The sequence below is a fragment of the Macrobrachium rosenbergii genome, chromosome 14 (assembly GCF_040412425.1).
Source record: "Macrobrachium rosenbergii isolate ZJJX-2024 chromosome 14, ASM4041242v1, whole genome shotgun sequence".
In the NCBI taxonomy this organism is placed as follows: Eukaryota; Metazoa; Arthropoda; class Malacostraca; order Decapoda; family Palaemonidae; genus Macrobrachium; species Macrobrachium rosenbergii.
Window position 1 is genome coordinate 44,653,411 of NC_089754.1, and position 26,360 is coordinate 44,679,770.

Below are 26,360 nucleotides of genomic sequence, written 5' to 3' on the forward strand. Positions count from 1 at the left end.
GAAAAACTTTTCGTCACAAAGGCATAAGGACATTGCAGATCAATATAGCCATTCGAACGTTGCTTTTCCTCGCCAGGTAAATCTAACGTTTGACCTTTACGGCATAAGAGAAGCCAATGAAAATTTCAGTGCCACTCTGGCGCTCAAATAAATAGGGTCATTTTTGACACGCTTCGGTTGCAAAACTTGTGTTGCCAGGTGTAGAAAATCGAGGAAATTAAAGACTACCAACTGGGATTGCATAGGTTAGAATTGAATGATTTATGTATACATTATCAAGACTTTAAGGTAACATAGTTCCTGTCATAGATAAAGGTGCAAAAGGCGTGTGTCTAGAATAGGAAAACATAGTCTCTGTAAAGAGCTCATATTAACTTATATTAACAGATATTCGGAATAGGTACCGGGTCGTGACAGGGCGAAGTGGACAGGGATGACGGTACTTTATCCGTAGTTAGAGGTGGCTGATATCCCCTGTCCGGGACAGAGTTGTGAAGGAAATGGATTAAGAATATAAGAATAAGATGACCTTGAACTCTGGGAATACAGTTAGAGTAACTGCATTCCCAGGGTTCAAGGTCATTTGCAATCATAATAAGGGATAGAGCTGAGAAGGAGAATAGTGGATAAACTAGGAAACTTGATTGAATTATGCTTTACTTGGTTCATTGTCGGTCATTCTAATCGTGAAACTATGTCTCTTGGTGCAGTTAAAGAAAATTCTTTTTTAAAGAGAGAGAGAGAGAGAGAGAGAAAGAGAGAGAGAGAGAGAGAGAGAGAGAGAGGCAATGTGAAGCCAGTGAGTTATTACGACGATTACGTGAGCCAAACAATTAACGACCCATTTAGTTTTTTTTTTTAACTGAACCAGTGTAAATGACTGTAAATGTACATTAATAATAATTGCAAGGAGAAAAAATTCCTGACTAGATTAGCGTTTGCCTCACTTTCACGCGAGCCCTTGTATCATTACAATCTCATTCTTGGGATTTTTGTAGAATATCTGAAATTGTTGTCCATTTTTTGATCTGATAACACTTTTCTCTCATATATTTCTAGTATTTATCTACAGGTCATTTTAAAATCTTATTGGTCATATCTTGTATTTCTGTAAACATCAGTTTTCACGTCGTTGGTCATTTTATTTATTTTAGAAAGAAGAATAATCTTCGAGTTTTGCTGGCTAACATTCGGCGTCCACTGAACATTCATATTTTTATGAATGTGTGGTTTTCGCAGTGACTTGTCAGAATTTGGACAGCAATTGAGTAAAAATAGGTGCTGTAAAGGAAGTGTTTATTTTTACAGCAGTCAAAATACTCACAAAATAGTACAAGACTACAAGTTTGTATCTTATCAAATCCTAACCTAGTGCGCAGCGGCCTGCCACATGAGATCCCAAACTTGTTGCGTGATGTAAACAAAATAAAAAGAGTTCAGTCATTAAAGCAAGGAAGGGAATTCTTCGAGAAGAAACAAAGATCTTCTTCATCTTTTATTGTGTCACATTCGTCTGTCATCGTTATTCCATCGTAAAAATGTCTGCTAAGTCTTTGTGCTAGGTTCTTATCTCTTGTGGATCACGTGTGTGTTTATAATACCCCCTTGAAAACAGCGAGACGCAGAGGCTTCTAATCCACAGTGAACTCTCATTTCATTACTGTCGAATAGATGCGAGAATGCCGCAGTTCTTGGCAGGAAGTAGGTAATTAGGTAATTGCCTTGATGATGTAGCGTGAGAAATTTTCTCGTGTTATTTCGTAAATATTGCATTCGTGGATCCAGTCCATTACAGTTGCCAAGTAAGCACGTTCTAAAGCAAGAAATTTTAAATGAAAATTGTTCCCAACGTCATTTTGTTTTAGTGAAGTACTCTTCCATTTTGCAGCCGCTCCGTTTCTTGTGTTAATATCTAAGTCATTTTGCAGTTAGAGCGCTACAGAATTCTATTTTATTATCCAGCAAATTTTCTGGTAACTTGAATAGTCTTTTAAGATTTCGTCACTCTCGCTCTCAAGTACTTTGTTTTTCTCTTTGTCTTCTTTGTTTCCCATTGCCGTTCGTATCACTCGACTTGTGTACATTGAAAATTTAAGAAGCGTTTTGTCGAAATTTGAAAAGGAACCAGATCCGCGAGCGTCATTAAAAACTATTAGAACTGACTAATTCGTGAAAAGTCTTCAAGGAAGACTCAGTACCTGAATACCTGTTTGAACCCACTTAGTTAATATCGTCACCCACCTGTTGATTCTTCATTAAAGTAATTTTCTATTCTTTATCATAGATCGCATAATGGCACTGCCACCTCTGTTGCTTAGCACGAAATGAACTGTAGCTGGCCTCCCAAGGTTGAAATAAATGTTAATTGTACAAAGGAAGTAACAAAGGAACTTCCACAAGCCATTAAGCCATCGAATGGAGAAAAAAAAAAAACTACCGGATACTATGAAGATAGAACGTTGTATGTCTTTTTTTTTAACGTCAGATATGACTACCGTACTAGTCAAAACATGTGAATAATGAAAAAAAATATGGTGCGGTGTATGTGTAGGGGATTTGACATTGCAGATGAGGCTTCTTTGTAGGAGCAAGATTTTATTTTTTTCTTGGAATTACTCTAATTCATGGCAAATTGCTGTGTGCTGAAACGACACACACACACACACACACACACACACACACACACATATATATATATATATATATATATATATATATACACATATACATATACAGTATGTATGTATATATATATATATATATATATATATATATATATATATATATATATATATATATATATAACACGTGACATTTTGGGAAATTGAACTTTAAAGCCAAAAATAACGCATTAACATCGAATTCACTTCAGTTTGGGAAAACGTACATCCAGACATAATTATAGTCAAGATAAGGACATCTACCCTGACCGAGCCAAATATGATTATACACTTACATATTTTTAGATATTTTTATATGAAATTCTTTTTTAAACTTACTGATTTATTTTTAGTTTTCTATTTGAAAATTATTACGGCTTCAGTAACCTAGGTGTTGTGACGCCAGTTTTAATTGACATACGATATTTGGGTGACAGTAACATTATCCATTCAGCTATAAAAAGGGAGTCATTAGTTTCGTCTCTGTGACACACAGCACTCGTGTGTTTTTCTTGTCCTATCGTAAACGACTAACGATTTATTACCAAGGGACTCTGGAGGACATCTGTTCCTATTTCAGATACACGTAATAATTTCTTTATCACCTTTGACACATGTATTGAAGCAGGTGCGGTGGTGTTTCCTGGCTGTACGTAGACAAAATAAAAATGAGAACGCTGTCAAACCTCCACCCACTGGAATCTCTCTCTCTCTCTCTCTCTCTCTCTCTCTCTCTCTCTCTCTCTCTCTCTCTCTCTCTCTCTCTGTGTGATGGTGACTCTGACTCTCAGGCTGTCTATAAAAGAACGCACTACTAGAGTCAGCGTGGGATCTAAGGTGAACACTAAAGCTGAATGTTTACTCGAAGCTATAGAGAGATGCTTGGAAATGAAATTTAACTAGAATTTATCATTATTATTATTATTATTATTATTATTATTATTATTATTATTATTATCTGAGGATAATACACAAATAATGATTTGACCTATTATTACATAAGGAATCACTTGAGCTTTCTTTAAGCAGAAACACGCCCATTAGTCAGAGATTGGTTTAGATAAAAAGCAATGGGGTGGCAAGGCTTGGCTTAGTTATAGGATAATATCTGTTGTTCTCTCTTTTTCTTGTCCGTCTGTCTTATCTGAGTTAAATAAGCTATATGGAATATATATATATATATAGCCTATATATATATATATATATATATATATATATATATATATATATATATATATATATATATATATATATATATATGTGTGTGTGTGTGTATGTGTATTCTAACATCACTGTATCTAAGCCTTGGGCAAAGCAGTTCACCTGGGCGCCTACCCACCCATCCAAGCGACTAAAATAGTAAACGCCCTATGAAATTAAAGCTTTAGACTCACTGGTCCGTTCAATGCAGATTTTGCTATAAAATTAATACAAAAAGTAAGAGGCACATTATAAAGCGATTGTAATCAACACAACCCTTTGAACGGTATACAGCACGCCAACAATTGTCCTGTACAATCGAGATGTCTCCAGACAACTGCCAGGCGTCCCCTAGGCCTAAAGACGACCCTGACATGTGTGTGTGTGTGTGTGTGTGTATGTGAATACATACAAGAAATATGGAGACAATGCTTAAGCCTTTACTGTGTTCAGTACCGTCAACCGATGACGCTTCACCACAGGCCACCAAAATTTCAACTCACAATCGTAGAACTGTAGACTTTGTCACTTCGAGTCTTCTTCTTTAGAAATAAAAAAAGAGATAAAAAGTACAAAACAAAGTAGACGTTTCATGTCCGCAGGTGTATGGGAAAGGTTAATATATTCTCTGGGCCTGTTGGGGCATAAATCAGTCCCAGTTTGGTTGTTTCAGCCTCACCCTATCACTGGACACCACCGGCCACATATTCGAAAGCCACCCAACCTTTGTACAGGATTTTTGCTTTGTGAATTTCCTACCAGATTTAAAATGTTTAGGAAAATAAGGCAAATTATGTATGTCAGTTTTAATACTTGAAGTACTGTTTTCGTAAGTAAATCATTATCTTGTTAGTTCATATATTGTACTGTCACTTGTTTTTATTTATTGACAATACAGCGAAAAACCGCCTTCAGTAAACTGCTAAAATCGACGAAACATCTCGTTGTTTTGAAACACATTGTTTCAACGTCTTTTCTTCGTCCTAATTAAAACAGGGTGGACAGCACAAACACAGCCTGCATATGATTATCTGTTTCTTCGTATCGGATGAGCCGTGACTACAGGATATTGGAAACCTTTGATATTTATCAGTAGTACGTTGAGGATATTCTGTATATCCTTATAAACTAAGAGATAAGCCTAATTATGTATTCCTGACAGGGATACAAATGATTAATTTGTATTTTATGTCTATTTAGAAATAAACAATTGAAAGCCTACAGATTTATAATACACAGCTTCCAAGTACCTTTCTTATTTGCTGAAGCTTTCGTAAGTAACTGACGAGTCATGCTCCTTGCCTAATATAGTATAAATTAAGTGTTCATTGAAAATGCATCGTCAACTGTAAACCGAATACATTCATTACTTTACTTACTCCCGTTCTCCTTCTGCATAAATTAATATCTAAATAACGTTTTCTTTTCCTTGCACTCAGAGTCAATTAAGTTTATTTTACAATATATAGCGAATTTCATCGTTATGGAATAAATCGAGTGGCGTAGAGAGAGAGAGAGAGAGAGAGAGAGAGAGAGAGAGAGAGAGAGAGAGAGAGAGAGATGGTAGGGACTGCCATTTCGGTCATAACTGCCATCAGAAAGGTAAGAAGGGACATAACTTGAAAGGCTAGGACTCGCCCATGCATAAATTTACTTATCTGGGTGTGTTAATTCTTGTACAGGTATCTAGGCAAATGGTCATTAGCTGGTCTGTCTCTTTGAATTAGTCCATACTTCTTCTTTTTCTCTTTAGGCAAGCTTCTCTAGAATATATATATATATATATATATATATATATATATATATATATATATATATATATATATATATATATATATATATGTTTTGTATTTACAGGTATGCTTGGATGATTTTAACGAGTGTTTTAATGTGTATCACCCTGTCACCCATTCTCTCATACTGGCATCCAGTCACCCACTTAGACTTAAGGAAGTTAAAGGAACCCATAGTCCAAGCTGCAAGTTTTTAAAACACCTTGATTTTCCTCCACTAATAAACGCTCTAAAAGGACAAAAAGACTGGAGAGAGTTTTTGTATAGGAATTATTTAATCATTAATATTTTTGATGAGAGAAAGGACACTACTGAAATCCACGATAACGTCAAAGGGATAGTATTAGCGAACGATAGGCAAAAAATGATCGAGAACCCATAAGTAACTCATGTTATGCTATTCAGTTTAAACATGGTGATGACTTTACGTGCATACATTTATCATCCTATTTTTTGCACAGTAAAGTCAAGTACCTTTGATGTAATTAGCCAGAGTTAGGCTCATTTCAGTGCAATACTACACCACAAGTACGTTTGGCAGCGCTGTGTTGTGGTGACGATGAAAATGAGGAAACCTACTTCATTCTGACTGCTGTAGTTGGATTTAAGTTAATTACTCTAAACGCGAGTTTATTCTCAGGCAGAATGGTAAATATTTGCATCCTTGTAATCTTGCGGCCTAGATTTATGATTTAACGACATTAAAGTTCGCTTCTGTCTAACCTCTTGACATTTGCAGCTCACAAGGCCAGTAGGGTGGTTTCTTTAATAAAAAACAGCATTTATTTACATTACCAAGTTTTATCCATTTTTTTTCCGCAGAAACAAAATAAAATATCTTTGTACAGATGTACAGAAACTAAAATTTCACGACGGTTATTTACATTAACTAAATCTTTAAAATAGCCTTAACTCTTACTAATCTTTAATCTAACTGTGAAATTTCAAAGTGCATGCAGTACGCGTTTTATAGTAATAACCTAAAGTTTAAAGTTTCAACTAATTGTTGAGGTGAGACTCATACACATCCTTTAAAATGACCTCACATATACAGCCAATTCATTTTGCAAAAAGAGATGCTTTGCCCTATTCAATAATTTCAGTGGCAAATTTGTAAGCAAGGAATTCTGAGATGAGGCTGTTAGGCTTATGCCTTGCCTGCACAAATGTTCTTTTGAGCCTAGTATCCCCCATCATTTCTTAAAGCTACACAACACAGATATCCAAGAGTTTATACATTTAGTCTTCTGCAACCTGCAGAGGAAACAGCAATAATACAAGAAAATAATACATTAGGTACTAATCCCTCAATGTCTTCACACGCAAGTGTTCACGCAAAATCGCCTCTAGCTGAGGCTTCATTACAAGATGCAACCAAACTGGCATAAGTCATCAACCAGAGGAGCTAACCAAATACCGAGGTTCCTCCCTCAACAGCAACAAAATTTGATTTGCGTCTGGTCCTTATAAGGCCTTGGGGGATTTCGAAATAGCGAACTCCACAAATTGCTCGGCCCCACACAGGAGCAACCATATTGCTACATGTCAGGTAAAAGGACTTGGCCGAATAACCAGTTCGGCTACTGCTTCTTCTCTCACCGGCAACCAAGTCCAGCTGTTTAGGTTCCAGCAATAATCCGCATACTTCCACTCACCACATCTCTAATGAAGTTTTCACCCCGATACTAAAAATCTTCAGAACATCCTTCTGCCTCCCATCGAGTGTTCGGGTGACTCATGTTCACCGTGTCACCCATTCTCTCATACTGACATCCAGTCACCCACTTAGACTTCAGGAACACGTGGTCCAAGCTGCAAGTTTTTAAAACACCTTGATTTTCCTCCGCTAATAAACGCTCTAAAAGGACAAAAAGACTGGAGAGAGTTTTTGTATAGGGATTATTTAAGCATTTTTTTTACGAAACTTTATATGCAAGGAAAAACTTATTATAAGGGAGGGGAAAATTTTTCATTAATAACCTTTAAAATTAATTTGTCAATTAATGTGCACACTGTTTAGCCATCTGACGGATTCATATTTTTCAAGTGTCCAACTTCTTTCAAATAAATAACACTCCTCAGGGCATAATGCATGAACAGATATTAAGCATGTAAGCTATGCCATTATATAGCTGCGTAATAACAATTTTTTGAAAAAGGTAAAACCAAAAATTCAAATAAAACACAGATATAATCATGTAAACATTTATAATCTCACGTAGCACATAGAAATCTGATGAATCACGATTATAAACATTTGTGTTGTTTTACACGTAATCTTTAAAAAAAAAAAAAATTGAACACATCATGATAAAATCTATTCAGGCAATAGAAAGCCGGAAATAAATTTATAAAACTTCAACAAAATCATTTCCAAAGTCATCACGGACACGTAGAGCGGAATGTATGTTGTAATTGATCTGAAGCAACATGCCAAATTACAACACAGAGGTATTATAACAGATATGATAACAGACAGCAACAAGAACAACAATAAAAGCCTGCCTCTGGACATTTATATATCTTACAGCTAAGGGGCTCAGAATGAAATCAAACCACGGGTCTCTCATGGCAAAGTGATATTCACTGACGATCTTACATTTCACAGAACAGTATTTCTAATCCACGGAGGGAATCGTCATCACACTTATATTTATTCGGGGGGGTTTTTGATACAGAAAAACATTAGAGAATCAAAAGACAAGAATCAAAAGATACAAAAGAATCAAAAGGGCACTTTCGCAAAATATTAAAATTCTTAGCACATCATCTGCCCATCTCTTACCCAGTCATTTCTTGTTTGCTTCTTCACAAACGTTCAAAATGTCTCTGACTTCCAAAGTACATTTTCGGCCTGTTAAAAGGACACTTCAAAGATGAACTGAGGCTGATGAAATTTCCAGTTTTATCGTGTTTTCACTAGCCTGTAGACATCCAATCTCTCTCTTTGTGACCAATAATCAGAACATTGATATATCTAATATTTCGGAACAACGAATCAGCTTTGAATTCTTCTGTTAAATTTATGAGATACAAATGACATGACGCTGCTAAATAGCTGCAACCATTACAAACCGTCTTTTCGAAATATAAAATTATAAAAGGAATGAATCAATGTTTAATAACATTTGCTTCTAAGTAGTTAACCACTTTGCACAAAGTAATAAGTAACTTACTTCATTCCTACTAACTCATGAATGTCATGAAAAAATTAAAGTCCTTTAAATATAATCTGTTTTGAACTCTCATTCTGCAAGTTAAACCTAAATGCATTTACCTGATATAATACATATGGTCATGGTAATTCAGTATTTTGATAAGAAAAATATCTCTTACATCCTATGACTAGACGAAGCAGCAAAGAAACACTGCGACAACAGGACAGTCTCTGGTAAAATCAGAAGACGGCCTCTGGCAACACGAGAAAGTTTTCAAGTAGCACCAACGTGAAAGCAGCTGTTGTACTCGTAACATTTAGGCGCGCATGCGCAGAGCGTTACATGCACGTGGATTTACGTATACAGCACATATACCGGTAAATACGATTTTGATAATCATGCAGTCACTGAACGTTTTTAAAAAAAACTTTCACTAAAACATCAAGTGAAATCTGCCATACGTAAAGTATACATGGAAGAATTTCACAGTCGAGTCAATGGACCTGTTTCAATCAAGTGCAAAAATATACTTCTTTTAAAAAAAAAAAAAATTCTGCAAGCACTTCCTCAACATTGTTATGAGGACAATACAACACTTAGTTGTTATACAGTTCATAATATTAAAAACAAAATAGCCCGAAAAAATAATCAGACTTTACATTTTGAAGCTTAGCTCTTCGTGAATTTTGAATTTCTTTCCAAAGCATCCATACTAGTATCTGACAGGCATGCAGAAAGCGGTCTCTTACACGCACTGACAGAGCTCTCTTTCGGCATCTCCTCCGAACTGTGAGCTTGACACACAGTCAGCGACGAGAATCTTTTGACATTTCCATTAAGTTCTACTGAGTTCTCTGGTCCTAAGCTGATGTCTGGAGTTGGATTGTTTCCATTCTGTTCTCGCAGGCCATTCAGGTCATCAGTTTGTGTTTCAGACGGTTTTGTAAATATGTTTGCTTCATATGGGTAGCTGCCATGACCAGTGGAAAGCGTCTGTGTACTCTGTGTTCTGTACTGTGGTTGTGGAGGCTTTATACTCTGGCAACTCCAAGAATTGCTTCTGTACACACCTGCATCGTCACAACCTAAGGGAAAGAAATTATAGAAAGGTTCAGAGGTGCAGCTCTAAAAAGTCTCATAAAAACTATAAAATTTTAAATTTTTCTAAGAACCAGTTTTGGAATTTTTCCACAATCAACTCAGCAAGCTGTTGAAAAATTCAAAAGATCTAAATGAAAATAGTCCCAATTGTATTTACCAGTCACAGTAATGAAGGAAACTTCATTATTATTCCCTCGTGAAGCACTTGACCAATTCTGGCACATGTTATCTGGATTGGAGATCCTTTGACCTATAGGATTGTGGGATGCATCAACAAGGTAGTACACATCCCTGTTCGTGCCATCTCCTTCTCTTCCAAGCTCAGCTACACGATACTGCTCACTGGTAAAGAGTGGGATTGGTATTGCCACAGATAGGCTCTTGGCTAAAGAGTGTTGGAGGACAGAGCCCTTTGCTTCTTGCAGAGCTTCCATTGAGAAGGAAGGTTCTTCCACTTTATCTACAAGTGGAGTCTCCACACCTGAATAAGATCCCGTACCTGAATCACTGTAGTACGACTTGTGGACAGAGGGCGCACGCGTTGTCTTCTCTGCCTCAGGGCGAACTGCTGCCTCTTCCCGAAATTCTTGGTTTACTGAAACCATAGAGAAAAAATAGTTTGTTCATTCTATTCAATATGCTTGTGTCAAATTAACGAGTTCACGAAATCTTACCTGATTTCAGATACCTTACTATAAATAAAAATTATATCTATCACAATGAAGTCTTACAAGAATGTAACTTCACAGCTAATGTGCAAAATGTACTGTGCTGTGCCACCACTGCTACTGCAGATACTACTACCAATCATGGCAATACTTTTTTAAGTGATTCACAGATATTATTTTTCTTAGTTTCTAACTTCCTGCATTAGAACTTTTACTTTGTACCGGAATGTTTTCTTTTATACTGCAATTTGAAAGTTCAGAAAGGGGGCGGAGTCATAAATACAAATTAAAGTTAATCGATATTCAGCTTATACACATTCACATGGAACACAAAATGAAGGCCATTAACTTGTTGAGCTAGCCTCCACAAAACAGAATCCCCATTTGTGAAATGGGAAAAGGATAAAAGAAGGAGAGAAAGTACAGCTGGCAAAATGGCATAAGTAAACTAGTACATTCATAACAGAGGAAACTCGATGTAAGTTCTCTCATAAATTCTCTAATAGACTGGACATTTCGAAAGGAATTTTTCCTGTACCTTCTTTGACAGTGGCAATGTGATCCTTGGGAGGACTCTGCGTGCGTGAGAACTTGCGATTATGGAGCAAAGACGAGATCTGGAAGTGCGAACCTTCTCCTCTCCTGGACCACCCGCGCCCAATGATGGCGCGTCGACAGCAGCTCCAGAAACGCGATCTGAAAACCTGAAGAAGAAGGCGAGGATGTTTTAGGTCTGCCGATTCGCATGACACAAACTAAAATGGAGAGGTAAATGAGGTATGAAGAGAAATGGATCCTGTGACATTCCAAAATATAACAAGAAATATATCAAGCTTTTCAGTTAACATGTAAATATACGACTATGTAAATGCATCAGCGACTTAGGTCGAAGAAAGTATGTTTCCTTCTCTGTGACAAACACGCGCACATTTATACATATATACATACAAAAAAAAAAAAAATATATATATATATATATATATATATATATATATATATATATATATATATATATATAATTTATATATATTTTATACACACATATATACAGACGTACATATACATATACTGTATATATATAAGCGAGAAAAAGTTGCAGTATGCACATTATGCTAATGAACAAAATGTTTCTGTGCGATGAAATATAATATATATTATATATCTTTATATACATGTCATAGCATCCAAACGTACTCTTCGAAAAAAAGGAACAAACGAATCTACGGATTTATTAAACTTATTATATCATATTACTCTTAGCGAATTTAAATTCCTGCTCTCTGTAGCCACACAGAATGTCCAAATTTACCTTGATTTATTATACGTATTATCTCACACGTTACGGTACATTAAGCACGATAATCTCTACTACAGGTAATCCATGCTCTGGGTTACTTATGGGGTAACATTTGCATAATTTATTGTGCAGATAGAATTTGCAGTCGTAATGAGATATCAGATCGGTGGAAAATCGTGAAAGGCTAAATTTATTTGAGTTTCATTTGGGCTTATGCATTAAGAGAAGGCGGAGAATTTCCGAAGGTTTATCGTAGTTGGTTGTTATTAAAATGCTACTTTATTAACGCAAAATTAAGGAAATAGCTACGTGATGATTTATATATATATATATATATATATATATATATATATATATATATATATATATATATATATATATATATATATATATATATATTCATATATATATTCATATGTGTTAAGTATACCTTAGTTTTACCAGACCACTGAGCTGATTAACAGTTCTCCTAGGGCTGGCCCGAAGGTTTAGACTTATTTTACGTGGCTAAGAACCAATTGGTTACTTAGCAACGGGACCTACAGCTTATTGTTTGTGTATATGTGTTATATATATTATATATGTATGTATGTATATGTGTTTTATATATATATATATATATATATATATATATATATATATATATATATATATATATATAATATATATATATATATATTATAACAGCCAGTAAAATAGGAACAATCTTACTGGAAAAGGTTTATAGCAGTCCGGTAAGAAGACAGAAAGTGAGAATTCCTAATTTTGGCCTTCGAAGGAAACAAATATCTTATTCCTTTTAGAACATGCTCAAGTCAGCCAGTTTGTTGAAGTATTCAGCCTAATTTCAGTTATGTACCTTTGGATTGCAGATAATTGCAAATTATGAACTTGATGAACATCTCAAACATTAGGTGGATTACTTCTAGCGCAAAATTTATCGCAGAAATATATCCCTTTAGATAAGAGACGAATTAGTAAGTCTTAACTTACTGATCCCTTCAAGATCCACCACCAAATAGAGTGAAATGAATAACTATTAAATCGTTATGAAAATTAATCTTAGCGTTATATCCTAAACGGGGCAACAGTTAATATAACCTTTCGTGTATTCAAATAGTCCCCACCCGAAATTCCTGGAACTTTAATTGCATTCTGTATATTTCCGGGCGGGATTATCAAGGAGATGAATGTCCTCACTAATCTTCTCCTAACTCAAGTTCTCCAAAATGTTATACTATACCATTTATGCATGAAAAAAAATTTGCAGTATATCTCAGATACAAATTGCGAAATAATGGAGTCTATTAGCGAAGTCCCTCAGACCGTTTAACACACACATACACACACGTGTTTTTGTAATTATTTTTTCTTCACTGTTATACTTCAGGTTAACGTTGAGAGCTAGCATTGCTGAGCACAAACAGCGTCTGAAACAAAAACAAAAACAAAAAAAGTGGGAACTAGAGCTCTTACGAGTATCTGACTAACCAATGCCAATACTGCCTTTTCATACAAAAATTGAATCACTTACATATCACTCTACCTATACAATAAGTCCTAAAGTGCTCAGCCTTAACAGAAATTAATTTTCAGCACTTGCTTTTACTGTGGAACTGATAAAATTAATTCCAAATTTCAGACTAGGGTGTTAGCTAGCCCTGATTTTCGCCCAATATTTATTTTTCTCTCTGTATCTTTATAGCTTCATCACCACATTTATTTATCTTATTAGTCTTTCGGTCATATAAAGGGTCTTCTTAAACATTCACTAATTTCCACTCAATCACATTTCCTGGAGAGAGAGAGAGAGAGAGAGAGAGAGAGAGAGAGAGAGAGAGAGAGAGAGAGAGAGAGGCTTATATAATGAAGGGAAGACTAAGAGGTAAAGAGTGGATCAACAAGAGTGGATCAACAATTAGCGAGTAAAGAGAGAGAGAGAGAGAGAGAGAGAGAGAGAGAGAGAGAGAGAGAGAGAGAGGGGGCTTATATAATGAAGAGAAGACCAAGAGGTAAAAGAGTGGATCAACAAATAGCGAGTAAACGAGAGATGGATGGATGTATGATATTTAGGGCAAAAGCCCAGTTAACGAGAGAGAGAGAGAGAGAGAGAGAGAGAGAGAGAGAGAGAGAGAGAGAGACACACACACAAAGCGTTACTAACCACTCTGCAGATGATGTACGCGAAAGGATCCACAATCTGATTGAGGGAGCACAGTCGGATGGCCACTAATTCGATGTAATGATCCTCCACATCGTGAGGCGGCCACGCCCGATTCCCCACGAGAATGGCCTGGTGAGGAGAGATGGGAAATCTATAATCACCTCGTTAAGAAAAACATATACGTTTGTTATACACACACACATACATATATACCTATATATATATATATATATATATATATATATATATATATATATATATATATATATATATATTTTTTTTATGCATTTCGTGTTTTTAAGTGTTGCTTTGTTTTCTTCTATGATGAAGTAATACCACTCATCGTGAAGGGGAATTAAATATAACAGCCGATTTAAATAGACAAATAAAGAGATTTCTGAGGTGCGGTTACGTCACGTGACGTTTAGACAGGTGAGGCCTGTCAGGGTAGCAACTAAAACGTGCGCCCTATCCGTGAAAACAATGAGTAAATAATTATTAGTAATAAAGTAAAAACAACAAATTACACTAATAATAATAATAATAATAATAATAATAATAATAATAATAATAATAATAATAATAATAATAATAATAATAATAAAAAGGGAAACAAATCACTCAGTTCAGAGCAGGTTCTCGAAAGCTTTCTTTTGTGCATTTTTAATGACATCAAAACAATGACAGCACTATCCAAGGTATTCATAGTTTTCATCAATATTTGAACTGTCAAGATATTAACTTCGTCAGCGTTGATAGTACTATCTGAGATAGTAACTTAGTGAGTAATTATGTGGGCGAATTAAGGTATCAGATTTTGTCAGCAATATTAGCACTATCAAATATTTTAACCATACACGTATTGTTAGGATAGTCTGTGCTATTAACCTTCCCAGCATTACTATCACAAATCAAGACATATAAGAGAGAGAGAGAGAGAGAGAGAGAGAGAGAGAGAGAGAGAGAGAGAGAGAGAGAGAGAGAGAGAGAGATTTTCAGTTGAGGGAAGGAATTTCATATTTACATATTAAGAGAGAATTTTCTAAGAGGAAAAAGAAATTGGCGGTTGCAGTAAGAGAGAGAGAGAGAGAGAGAGAGAGAGAGAGAGAGAGAGAGAGAATTTTCAGTTGAGGGAAGGAATTTCATATTTACATATTAAGAGAGAATTTTCTAAGAGGAAAAAGAAATTCGCGGCTACAGAGAGGGAGAGAGAGAGAGAGAGAGAGAGAGAGAGAGAGAGAGAGAGAGAGAGACTCACATCGAGGGGCGCCCACGAGACGACGAAGATGCAGGTGATGACGATGAGAACGATGACCATCTGAAGTTCCTGCTCGTTTTTCTTTCGGCTCCGGTGGGGCTGGCCGTGCTCGAAGGCCGAGTGCGGGGTGATCCGCATCTTCAGGAGGGATCCTGAAGGGGAAGGAAGCGGAGACCATTTAATAATAATATAATAATAATAAAATATAACTTTCTTTATTAGTATTTTAACACGCGCCCCTGAGATAACCAATAGCTACCCTCTTCCTTGAACGGTGAGCAGTCCCCCGGCGTCAACCAATCAGCGCCTCCGACGCTCAGCCAGACTCGCAGCCAATAGGACAGCTCCCTGACTGTGATCATCCAATCAAAAATCGCTTCCCCCAACTCCCTTCCCTCCTTTGTAAGCCAATAATAATGATATAAAGTAACCATTATCAATCCCTTTTTATCTATGCCCTGTTATCTCTAACTATATATATGATCGTGTGATGATACGACAATAATTTTTCATTGATAGTTTCTCATAATCAGTTTCCAGTTACTAAGGAATGGTCAGTAACACACACACATATAATTACTATATATATATATATCATATATATATATATATATATATATATATATATACACATATATATATATATATATATATATATATATATATATATATATATATATATATATATATATATATATATTTATCTGATTGTTCGATTAAGATAGTGAAATCATAAATGATAATGATTATCATTAAAAAAAAAAAAAAGAAAGCCTTTCCGATATTAACTTTAGGGATGGTATATAAAAAAAAATAAGAGAAAGATGTTTCTGGGATCACAAACAAATTCTTCACTCTACGACAAAAATGTGAGAAACAAAATGCGCAGAACATTTCCAACTCGCAACATTCCACATTCGTGAGGCTCGCAGCTGCATGAAAGGCCTCATATTTTAATTCAACGTACATTTTTTCCTTTTGGAAGTCACGCACAAAGCAGACTGCTTTCAAATAATTAACATAAGAAGGAAGGAAAGGCTCATTTTACAAAGGATGACAACTAATAATATTCAGGTTTCATTTTTTCCCCAGAAAGTAATTGACAGTGGAGTTAAAACTATTGTTTTTTCGAGGAGAGTTGCCAATAAAAGCGAATTAACACAAGGTAAATAAGTAACAAAATCATTTCAAAACAATCATTAAGTAGTAATATTAATTTATAAAGATGGACTCATCTCAGAATGCCGATGACAGCCTCTGAATAGCTAAATTTGAAGCTGAAGTTAAGACAACAGCAGAATGTAGGGAAATAAAATAAAAAATAAATAAGGAAACCAATAGATTAATTGCTACATAAACACATATGAATAATGTTTAAAAAATTAATAAATCAAGAAGAAATGAAGAGACAAGAAGGACAAAGAATCATTCTAAAGAGGACAATAGAGCCTTCCACTTCGGGACTTTGTTCAATCCCTTTCTGCAAGGAAGAGAGAAAATAACAAAGTCAAAGATGATAACATAGCGACAAAAATGAATAAATGTTGAGAAATCAAGAATAAATAAACATAAAGAACGAGTGAAATGTAAACTATCCTAAGTAGAAGCTGAGAGCCTTTCATCCGAGGGCTTTGCTATATCCTTATCGGAAGAAGTAACTACCCTTGTCTCTGAGATCATGACATACCTGAGGTTCTTCGTGTGTATCACGTTATAAGAAAAAAAAATGCACCGAAGTTTCTTCGGCGTAATCGCGTTTTCTCTATAACCGCTACAGCTTATAATCAAGACCAACGAAAATAGATCTATCTTTCGGTGGCCTCGGTATAGTGCTGTATGAGCCGCGGCCCATGAAACTCTAATCACAGCCGGGTGGTGGCCTGGCCTGTATCGTTACCAGATGCACCATTATGGCTAACTTTAACCTTATATAAAATAAAAACTACTGAGGTTAGGGGGCTGCAATTTGGTATGTTTGATGATTGGAGGGTGGATGATCAACATACCACATTGCAGCCCTTCTAGCCTCAGTAGTTTTTAAGATCTGAAGGCGGACGGAATAAAGTGCGGACGGATAGACAAAGCCGGCACAATAGTTTTCCTTTACAGAAAAATAATAAAGTGTCGTCCGGACATGGATGACATTACCTACGACGAAGACGTTGCAGACGACGATGATGATGAGGTTGCAGACGTTCATGACGCCCACGGCGGTGGTGAACATCTTCTGCAGGAGGGGCGTCTCGTCGCACAGGTGGATATTGGTGAAGCACCACGTCCCCGGGTACTGCAGGTAGAACTGCCCCACGCTGAAGAGGGGCAGCACGCTCACCATAAAGCAGAATATCCAGATCCCGCAGAACACCATCCTGTGGGCGAGACAGAAGGAGAGATCTGTCACGACGTTGCATTTCTTAGAGATATATTCGCGCTCATGCGCACGCACGCTCACACACAAGCGCATATATATATATATATATATATATATATATATATATATATATATATATATATATATATATATATATATATATATATATATATATATATATTTATGCATTTTATATATACAACAATATATGTCTATATATATATATATATATATATATATATATATATATATATATATATATATATATATATACATACATATAGTAAATGGAAAAACACGTGATAATTTTTCATTATTCCTGATAGCTTCCTGAAGATTTTATATCTAAATAAAAGACAGTAATGCCATTGACTTCAATAAGAAAGAAAATGTGCACAGATATATATATATATATATATATATATATATATATATATATATATATATATATATATATATATATATATATATATATATATATATATATATATATATATATACATATGTGTGTGTGTGTGTGTGTGTATGTAAATAGATAGACAGATATAGATATAATAAATCTTTGCTCCTTGTCTAAACTATTTTCTTAAGTATGTAATCTAATCCCACAACCAATATCCCCTTATTTATGTCTACAATCATTTGATACCCGGACGCGCACTGGCAACATCCTGTGTTGTACACGGGCACCCACAGATCCATTTCAGCCCAACGTTTACAAACGTTATGTCGGAAATAACAATTACGTATTTTTGAGTGGAGTCCAAATGGATGGGTAGCCTAAGGCCATTTTCTTACGCAAAAAAAGAAAAAAAAATGGTTACCCAAGAAGATATTGAAAGGTTACTACAAAGAGAAAGGGAAAAAATTAACAAAAAGTTAAAGGAAGGAAATAGACTACAACTTACTATAAAAGTTTGGTTAGCTAAAAGTGACCTAAGAATAAGAACACGGAAAGTTCTCAACTGGCCAAAGATTAAGAATGTGGATAAAATGTTACCAAAATGTGCCAAACGAATAAAGATTGCAATTACCAAAAAGTGACTGGAAAAAATAAATGATAAAGTATTCGAAAAGTGACTCTAGTTTTAACAAAAAAATATACAAAATAATAGAAAGTTACCAAAAAGTTACAAAAAACCAAGCGAACAGAATCAAACATTCAACGAAAAGTGAACCCATGAAAAAAAAGAAGAGATAAAAGTTACACAAGAGTGACCCACGGGAAAGAAAAAGAGGCATTTGCATAAAAAAAGAGCCTTTCCTTCACCAAAGACACAGGCAATATCTTGTATGCCGCCCCCTCGCAAAGGCAATTAGTGACCACCGCCCTCTCACCTGAGAGGATCCTAGAGGATCCTACAAGCCCAGGTATGACGCACGGACATTTCCAAGGAGATCTCTCCAGCGAAACTCTCCGATTCGTTGTATTGGCCTCGAGAGGAGTGGTGGTGACAAGCGGACATTCCGGCTAATGGGCATACGATAAAGTTTGTTTCCTACAGTTGCGTGTGATGTACAGTATGTGTCTGCCCACGCATGCGCGCACGCAACCGAAATATATGTGTATGTATATATATTTTTTTAGCTTCTTAGAGTTAAATAATAGCCTTAGAGTTCTTTTAACTTTTTATGCTTTTATTTAACTTTTTTTTTACTTTGTTTTCATATAGTTTTTTAGCGTTTTTGTGATTTTAACTTTTGTATGTGTCGTTTTACTGAGTGTTTTTAATTTGTAAATTTTGTGTATTTTGCAGCCTTGTATTGTGTGTGTGTATATATATATGAATTTATATATATATATATATATATATATATATATATATATATATATATATATATATATATATATTATATGTATATATATATATATATATATATATATATATATATATATATATATATAATATCCTATATATATATATATATATATTATTATAATTCCTGTGTTTATGAGCTTGTGTGAATGATTGTGCTTTTGCATGGGTGAGTCGAATACAACCATATCCTTCAGTGACCACTTATGGTGGTATGAACGCTGATATAGCAGCCTTATCCGAAAAATCAATGTGATAGACTTATTGTGCCATGTTTGAGTGGCACTGGGTCACCATACCGAAAAATAAATAGTATAGATAAAAGAAAATTAAGAGCAAAAACAGTGTTTAAAGCAGCAGTTATAAGTTACAATTAAAATGAAAACAGGGGGAACTGTAGAGATCGAAAAAAATTTCAAAATAACCAAGCATTTTTTTCCTCAGCTTTTTATTAATGCTTGAAACGTGACGGTGTGGTTGTCCGTGGCATTTGCGTTCTGATACTGTTTGCTTTTGGGGTTGAGTTACTAGTAGGTTTCTATATACACTTGCCTCAGACAAATTTGTCGAGATTTAGAAATCGGGAGAATTCGTCGCAAGAATTTACAATAAACTTTTAAGGAATACGTGGAATAATTTAATCTATAAATACAATGATTAATTACTAAATACTCGATATTTTTCGTTTAGGCTAATCTTGAAGTATAACGAGAAAATAGCTTTATTGGAAAGTATGTGAATTTCCCTGTTTAGTGGTAGATCGCCTATCATTTGACTGGTTGCTGTCTCCAGATTACCATGACATTCCCTTTTTTTTAGAGTTTCAAATTAAGTATAAAGATATATTCACTGCTTGGACAGCTTCAATAAAAATGGAAGCGTCCAGTGATATAGAAAATTGTCCAGTGTGCTCTCACACGAATCAAGACATCAGATGAAAACAGATCCTTATTGATGTTATAAAGCTCAGAAAGTCATTCATGCAATTTAGAGAGACAAAATTTGATTTTATGAGTGACTAACAGATTTAATTCCAGTAACTCGTCACATTAATTTTTTTATTTATTTTTACCAAAGAAAGACAATTTTATTATAAATAATTTATTTTTACTAAAGAAAGACAATTTTAATGGTATAACGATGGTAAATTACAGATAGAAATGTGGCACGTCTGCTAAAAAAACCCTATATATCTGTTGGGCTTTAGTGTGACCCTAGAGAGAGAGAGAGAGAGAGAGAGAGAGAGAGAGAGAGAGAGAGAGAGAGAGAGAGAGAGAGAGAATTTGTTCGAGAGATTAAAAGCCAAAATGCACAGAATAATATGTAATCCCCCAAAATGCTTCGTGTCATGAAGCGTAGAACAAAAGCGAAACGAATTCCAATAAGCTCTGCGAGACTGCCTGGCAGGAAGGTTGAGTGTTAATTTCCTGTTACTTAAAACAAATAAAAAAGATAAACAATAAAAAAGGAATAATTAAATCATCGACAAAAAGAGCTAACATTGCAAGAAGGCAATTTAGTTCTTAAACTTTATTTTCTTTTCAGATGTTTGCGAATGCTTATATTTTTGTAATACTACTACTAGTAATAATGCTGGAGATATCAAATGCGCAAACTGGTTTAAAAACATTTAAGAGCTTTTGAGGGCTCTAGACTCCCATCTGCAGTTAATCGCTAATTAAAAGTGGAAGGAAAAAAAGACTTGATAGCCCCTAGTTAATTTTCAAACTTAGATTTTTTGCATATTAAAAAATTACTACTACTACTGCTGTATTACTGCTACCAATAATAATAATAATAATAATAATAATAATAATAATAATAATAATAATAATAATATTAGTAGGTGTTTCCACACCATTCAATTGGTATAGAATACTTTTTCCCGCAATGGGCAGCTGGTATATCAGATTTCCTGTCGCCATTGAAAGTTTTTTTTTCGCAAAAGGGCATCTTCACATGACCTTAAGAAACCCGATATAAGAACTAACCGCTGAGGGGAAAATATATATTGACTCGTGGCGAAGACTACAAAAACTGGGTGACGTAGAGACAGCTATCGTGTTCGATAATATTATTATACTGCTCTTACAGGAAGACTCCTTCCAAAATAATAATAATAATAATAATAATAATAATAATAATAATAATAATAATAATAATATCTTACAAGACATATCCGGACTGCTTCAAGCTTCTGAATCTTCGTTAAGATCCCATTTTTTTTTTTCTATTTAAATAATATAGCCAAAAATTTATTTCTTTTCGGGGATAATTGTCAACTACTATAGACGGCTTTACAGATGGATTATTATTATTATTATTATTATTATTATTATTATTATTATTATTATTATCAGAAGGAAGCAGAATTTCTCTTAAACATGTCATGTAAAAAGAATGACTGTATCTTGCGAATTAATCTTATATTGAGTCTTCTGTTTTCCTTGGCTCTTTTCAACGTTATTATTATTATTATTATTATTATTATTACTCATGAATTCCTACTGAACAAGCCAGCTTGCTGTGAGCTTGCCTGACAAGGCCCTACAGATACAAAAGATATTTAATTAAATCCAAAAATGACCAGACAAATTTTTCGAAATTCGGGGACTTCGCAATCAAGACAATTCTCAGCCTGACGGACAGTTCAGCCAGACTCTAATGTCGTCCGATACTGTCACCGAGTTCGTTAGCAGTCTGTAATCCCAGCGTCCGAAACGCTGAAAACTTTTCACTCTGTGCTGAATTGCCATTTAATTAAAGATTTTTTTTTTCTGTTTCTTTTGCATCTGAGAGCTTTCTGACGTCGTAGCTGTATATCGGATTGGTACCTTTGCATTATGATGGTATTTAATTTTGTTTATATATATATATATATATATATATATATATATATATATATATATATATATATATATATATATATATATATGTATATATATATATATATATATATATATATATATGTGTGTGTAAAAAATATATGTATATGTGTGAGAAATTTGAGTTATTATTATTATTATTATTATTATTATTATTATTATTATTATTATTATTATTAATATTATTATTAGTGTTAGATTTATCGTCAGTCATAAAGGATAGGGAATCTCCAAGGCAAATTTAATCGAGATAATAGGACCTGTTTCTCACAAATACTTTGGAGGTCATAGTTGTTACAATACAAAGTACATAAACGTGATTTAAAAAAAAAAAACGAGAACCTCCATTCCTGGAAACGCAGACAAAAAAGTAAAGAAATGGAATTAAATAAATGAAAAATATAAGGTGTGTAAATGCAATGAAGTGGCCATAAAAAAAAAAAAAAAAAAAAAAAAGTGACGAGAGATATAGATGAAATTGGGTGTGATTAACCCGTAGAATTATTACTGGGACCAAGTTTCCTGAAAACATTAAACCTCCATCTGGGATTCTTTTGAGTTTTGTATATTTGGTCAAATAAAAAAAATAGAATAAGTAAATACACTAAATCACTTTGCCTATGTTATCTTAACATAATATAACTTGTGTTTGGGAATTTACTCCGTAAAACTAATTCAAAACTGCTGTGAGCTGAATATTTATTTATACTCATGTTTATAAAAGTTTTATGTTGCTAAACAATAGGTTGTAAAAAAATTATTCTAGTTTAAATTTTCCTACCTCATTATGACCTTCCTTACGGGACGGGGTCATTAGTCATACGCTAAACCTCCACTTTTTACCAGATGGTGTCATTTCCCTTTAGACGAAAGCGATGTCTTTTGGGATGCGTCTGCAGTCCCCATGCCCATAAGCCAAATGCTAACGGGCATAACAGAAACTTCTATGCGTATATTTACGTCATGCTTTTGACTTGAAATTAATCGATCATGATCATACGTCATGCTTTTGACTCGAAACTAATCAGTCATAATAATACGTCATGCTTTTGACTCGAAACTAATCGATCATGATCGTACGTCATGCTTTTGACTCGTAACTAATCGATCATAATTATACGTCATGCTTTTTACTCGAAACTAATCAGTCATGTTCATACGTCATGTTTTTGACTCGAAACTAATCGATCATGATCACGATTTACATTTACATAGGCATAATTGCCAACTGCGTATTGGAATAAAATATGATTGCGAAAGTTAAAATAAAAAAAAAAATTCAGAAACAGCTTTTACTACCTGTAGCACTTCTAAATGAATTGACTTCCATTCCTCTAATACTAATAATTTACTTATTCCTCTTCCATCTTTCTCCTTAATTACTTTATTACTCGTTTGCTTTTCCGTGCTTGAACGCCCCTTATTACTATGTGGAATTTATCATTACCTTAGTTCTCGTGCATTTTCTGTCGATACCCGGTCTAGATACAAACTCGTAAATATACGCTTTACTTTAATACCAATACGAAACTAATGGTGTCGTGAAGACGAACAACGAAAAATAAGAAACATCTATTAATTACATTACTTACAATATCTTTTATTTCCGTAATTGTAACTTATCATTTGCTTCTTCGTGTAAGTTGCTAGGTGTGTCCTGTGTAGATGAAAAAGATATATTTGCCCTACATTTGCGCGTTTTGTCACACAAATGCTTTCTTTGCTATTTATGATTCTGTCCTATTAGGCATTTTGCTATTTCCTTGTATTCACGTAATTTGCTGTTCAGTTTTCTCCGTGTATTTTTTATTTAATTTCCTTTACGCATTTTGTTATTCTTCATTCTGTTATTCAATAGCATCTCCTTCAAGCATTTTGCTATTTAAATGCCTCTCATTCATTCTTTTATTTAATAGCCTCTCCTTCACTCTGTCATTCAATAGCCTCTCCTTCATTCTTTTATTCAGTAGCCTCTCCTTCACTCTGTCTTCCAATAGTCTCTCTTTCACTGTTATTCAGTAGCTTCTCCTTCACTCTGTTATTTAATAATAGCTTCCCTTTCACTCTGTCATTCAGTAGCCTCTCCTTCACTCTGTTATTTAATAGCCTCCCCTTCAAGCATTTTGCTATTTAAATGCCTCACATTCATTCTTTTATTCAATAGCCTCTCCTTCACCCTGTCATTTAATAGCCTCTCCCTCACTGTGTTATTCAGTAGCTTCTCCCTCATTCTGTTATTTACTAGCTTCTCTTTCACTATGTCATCCAATAGCCTCTCCTTCACTGTTATTTAACAGTCTTTCCTTCAAGCATTTTACTACTGAATTGCCTCTCCATTCTGGAAAGCAATAGCTTCTCCTTCAAGAATTTTGCTTTTCAATTCCCTCTCCATTTTGTTATTCATCAGCCCTCTTCGCTCTGTTATTCAATAGCCTCTCCATCAAGCATTTTATCATTTCATTGTCTCTCCTTCATTTTCTTAGTTAACAGCCCATCCTTTCACGCATTTTTCTATCCAACTGCCTCCCATACATATTAAAACTTACATGCCTCTTTATGCACAATGCTGTTAAAAGGAATCTTTTTGGCTTATTTAGCTGGCAAGAACCATTCGAGTGCAAAGGCACACGATAAAAAAAATGTAAACAGTGTAGCTGCCATAGAGTCCTCATACCGATAACCTCTGGAGAATTGGCATGGCGTGTGAGGAGGTCCTTTCCAAGCCGGTTATTTCCTGAGCCAGGATCAGATAAGGTAATGATAATTCTGTCAGTCTCCTCGGATACTGCACTGTTTGGTTGGTGGGAGAAACGGAATGTCTTTTGTGCGATTACAGATATCATTAAAGATTCAATAACTGGATACGAATGCTTGATGAAAGGAATCAAGAAATGGCATTTACAGGAATAACGGGTTGTATTAGGGGAGACACAAATGACGTGGAATTTAATTACGTTTGCAACGTATTTAGGCAGCACGACCTAGTTGCGTTGGCGGTTTTCATGACAACACTGAGGTATGCAAATAGAACACACACACACACACACACACACACATATATATATATATATATATATATATATATATATATATACACATATATATATATATATATATATATATATATATATATATATATATATATATATATATAGAGAGAGAGAGAGAGAGAGAGAGAGAGAGAGAGAGAGAGAGAGAGAGAAATTTTGCATGTCCACATAATTCAGTTTATGTGTGAATGTGAATTAGTTTCTTCGGGTGAACGGTTATATCAGACATTGTAAGTTTCATACGAAGGAAGTATCAAACGCAATTCAGGAAGTCAACTCACTATGCATGTGTTATTCATACAATCAGACACCAAGGCTAATTTCTTAGAATGAAGGACAAAGGAGAAGCAAATGACGCCGATTTAAAGGCTGTTTTATTGTCGATAATACGAAAATGACCTAACATCGGTGGCAAAGTTGAAATAAGCGAGAGACCTTTCCCGAATGTAGTTATAGAATTTCGTTCGGTCTCACTTCAGGCGTAATGGAAAAAGAGATAACACGCACATTCCTTCTCTTTAACTTCGCATTCAGCTCGTTCACGCAATTTACTTTTAACCAGATTCTCCTCACTTCGAGTAAATAAAACTACAGTTCAAGTGATAAAAAAAAAAGGAGCGGTTTTAACTTCCCGGTGTTTTCTCCTCGAGTGGCGCGAATAATGAATGAACATTCCCTCCCAGGAAAGGCGCCCTTTCCTGGAAGAGCTTCCCTCGGGTGTCAGATCGAATGCCGCCTTTTCTGTGGACTGTTAACGCCGCCCACATCACCAGCAGCGGTTTCCTTCCCTCATCGACAATGTCCTCCTCTCTGTTTCCTCCTTTCCCCCCCATACGTCTCGTCTTTCTTCGCCTTCAGTCATTAACCTGGAATGCCAGTGGCCTCCCAAATTCGGTGCAGCCTTCCACGCCTCTTCCTCTCTGCACTCGCAATTAAAC

General features: G+C 34.9%; 1 protein-coding gene across 7 annotated transcripts in view; it reads right to left on the bottom strand.

Moving 5' to 3' along the window:
- Window positions 1-7,844: 7,844 nt before the first annotated feature.
- Window positions 7,845-26,360, bottom strand: part of LOC136846050 (prostaglandin E2 receptor EP3 subtype-like) — a 199,878-nt gene continuing 181,362 nt past the window's right edge. For 4 of the 7 annotated variants that reach the window (XM_067116722.1, XM_067116723.1, XM_067116725.1 and 1 more), the window contains 6 exons: window positions 17,448-17,668; window positions 15,300-15,451; window positions 14,042-14,170; window positions 11,119-11,284; window positions 10,070-10,507; window positions 7,845-9,896 (listed from right to left, as the gene is read on the bottom strand). In XM_067116722.1, coding sequence (XP_066972823.1) covers window positions 9,481-9,896; window positions 10,070-10,507; window positions 11,119-11,284; window positions 14,042-14,170; window positions 15,300-15,451; window positions 17,448-17,668 — 1,522 coding nt within the window. In that variant the 3' untranslated portion in view covers window positions 7,845-9,480. The remainder of the gene's footprint in view (window positions 9,897-10,069; window positions 10,508-11,118; window positions 11,285-14,041; window positions 14,171-15,299; window positions 15,452-17,447; window positions 17,669-26,360) is intronic. The other 3 variants (XM_067116726.1, XM_067116727.1, XM_067116728.1) reach the window with 1 other exon arrangement.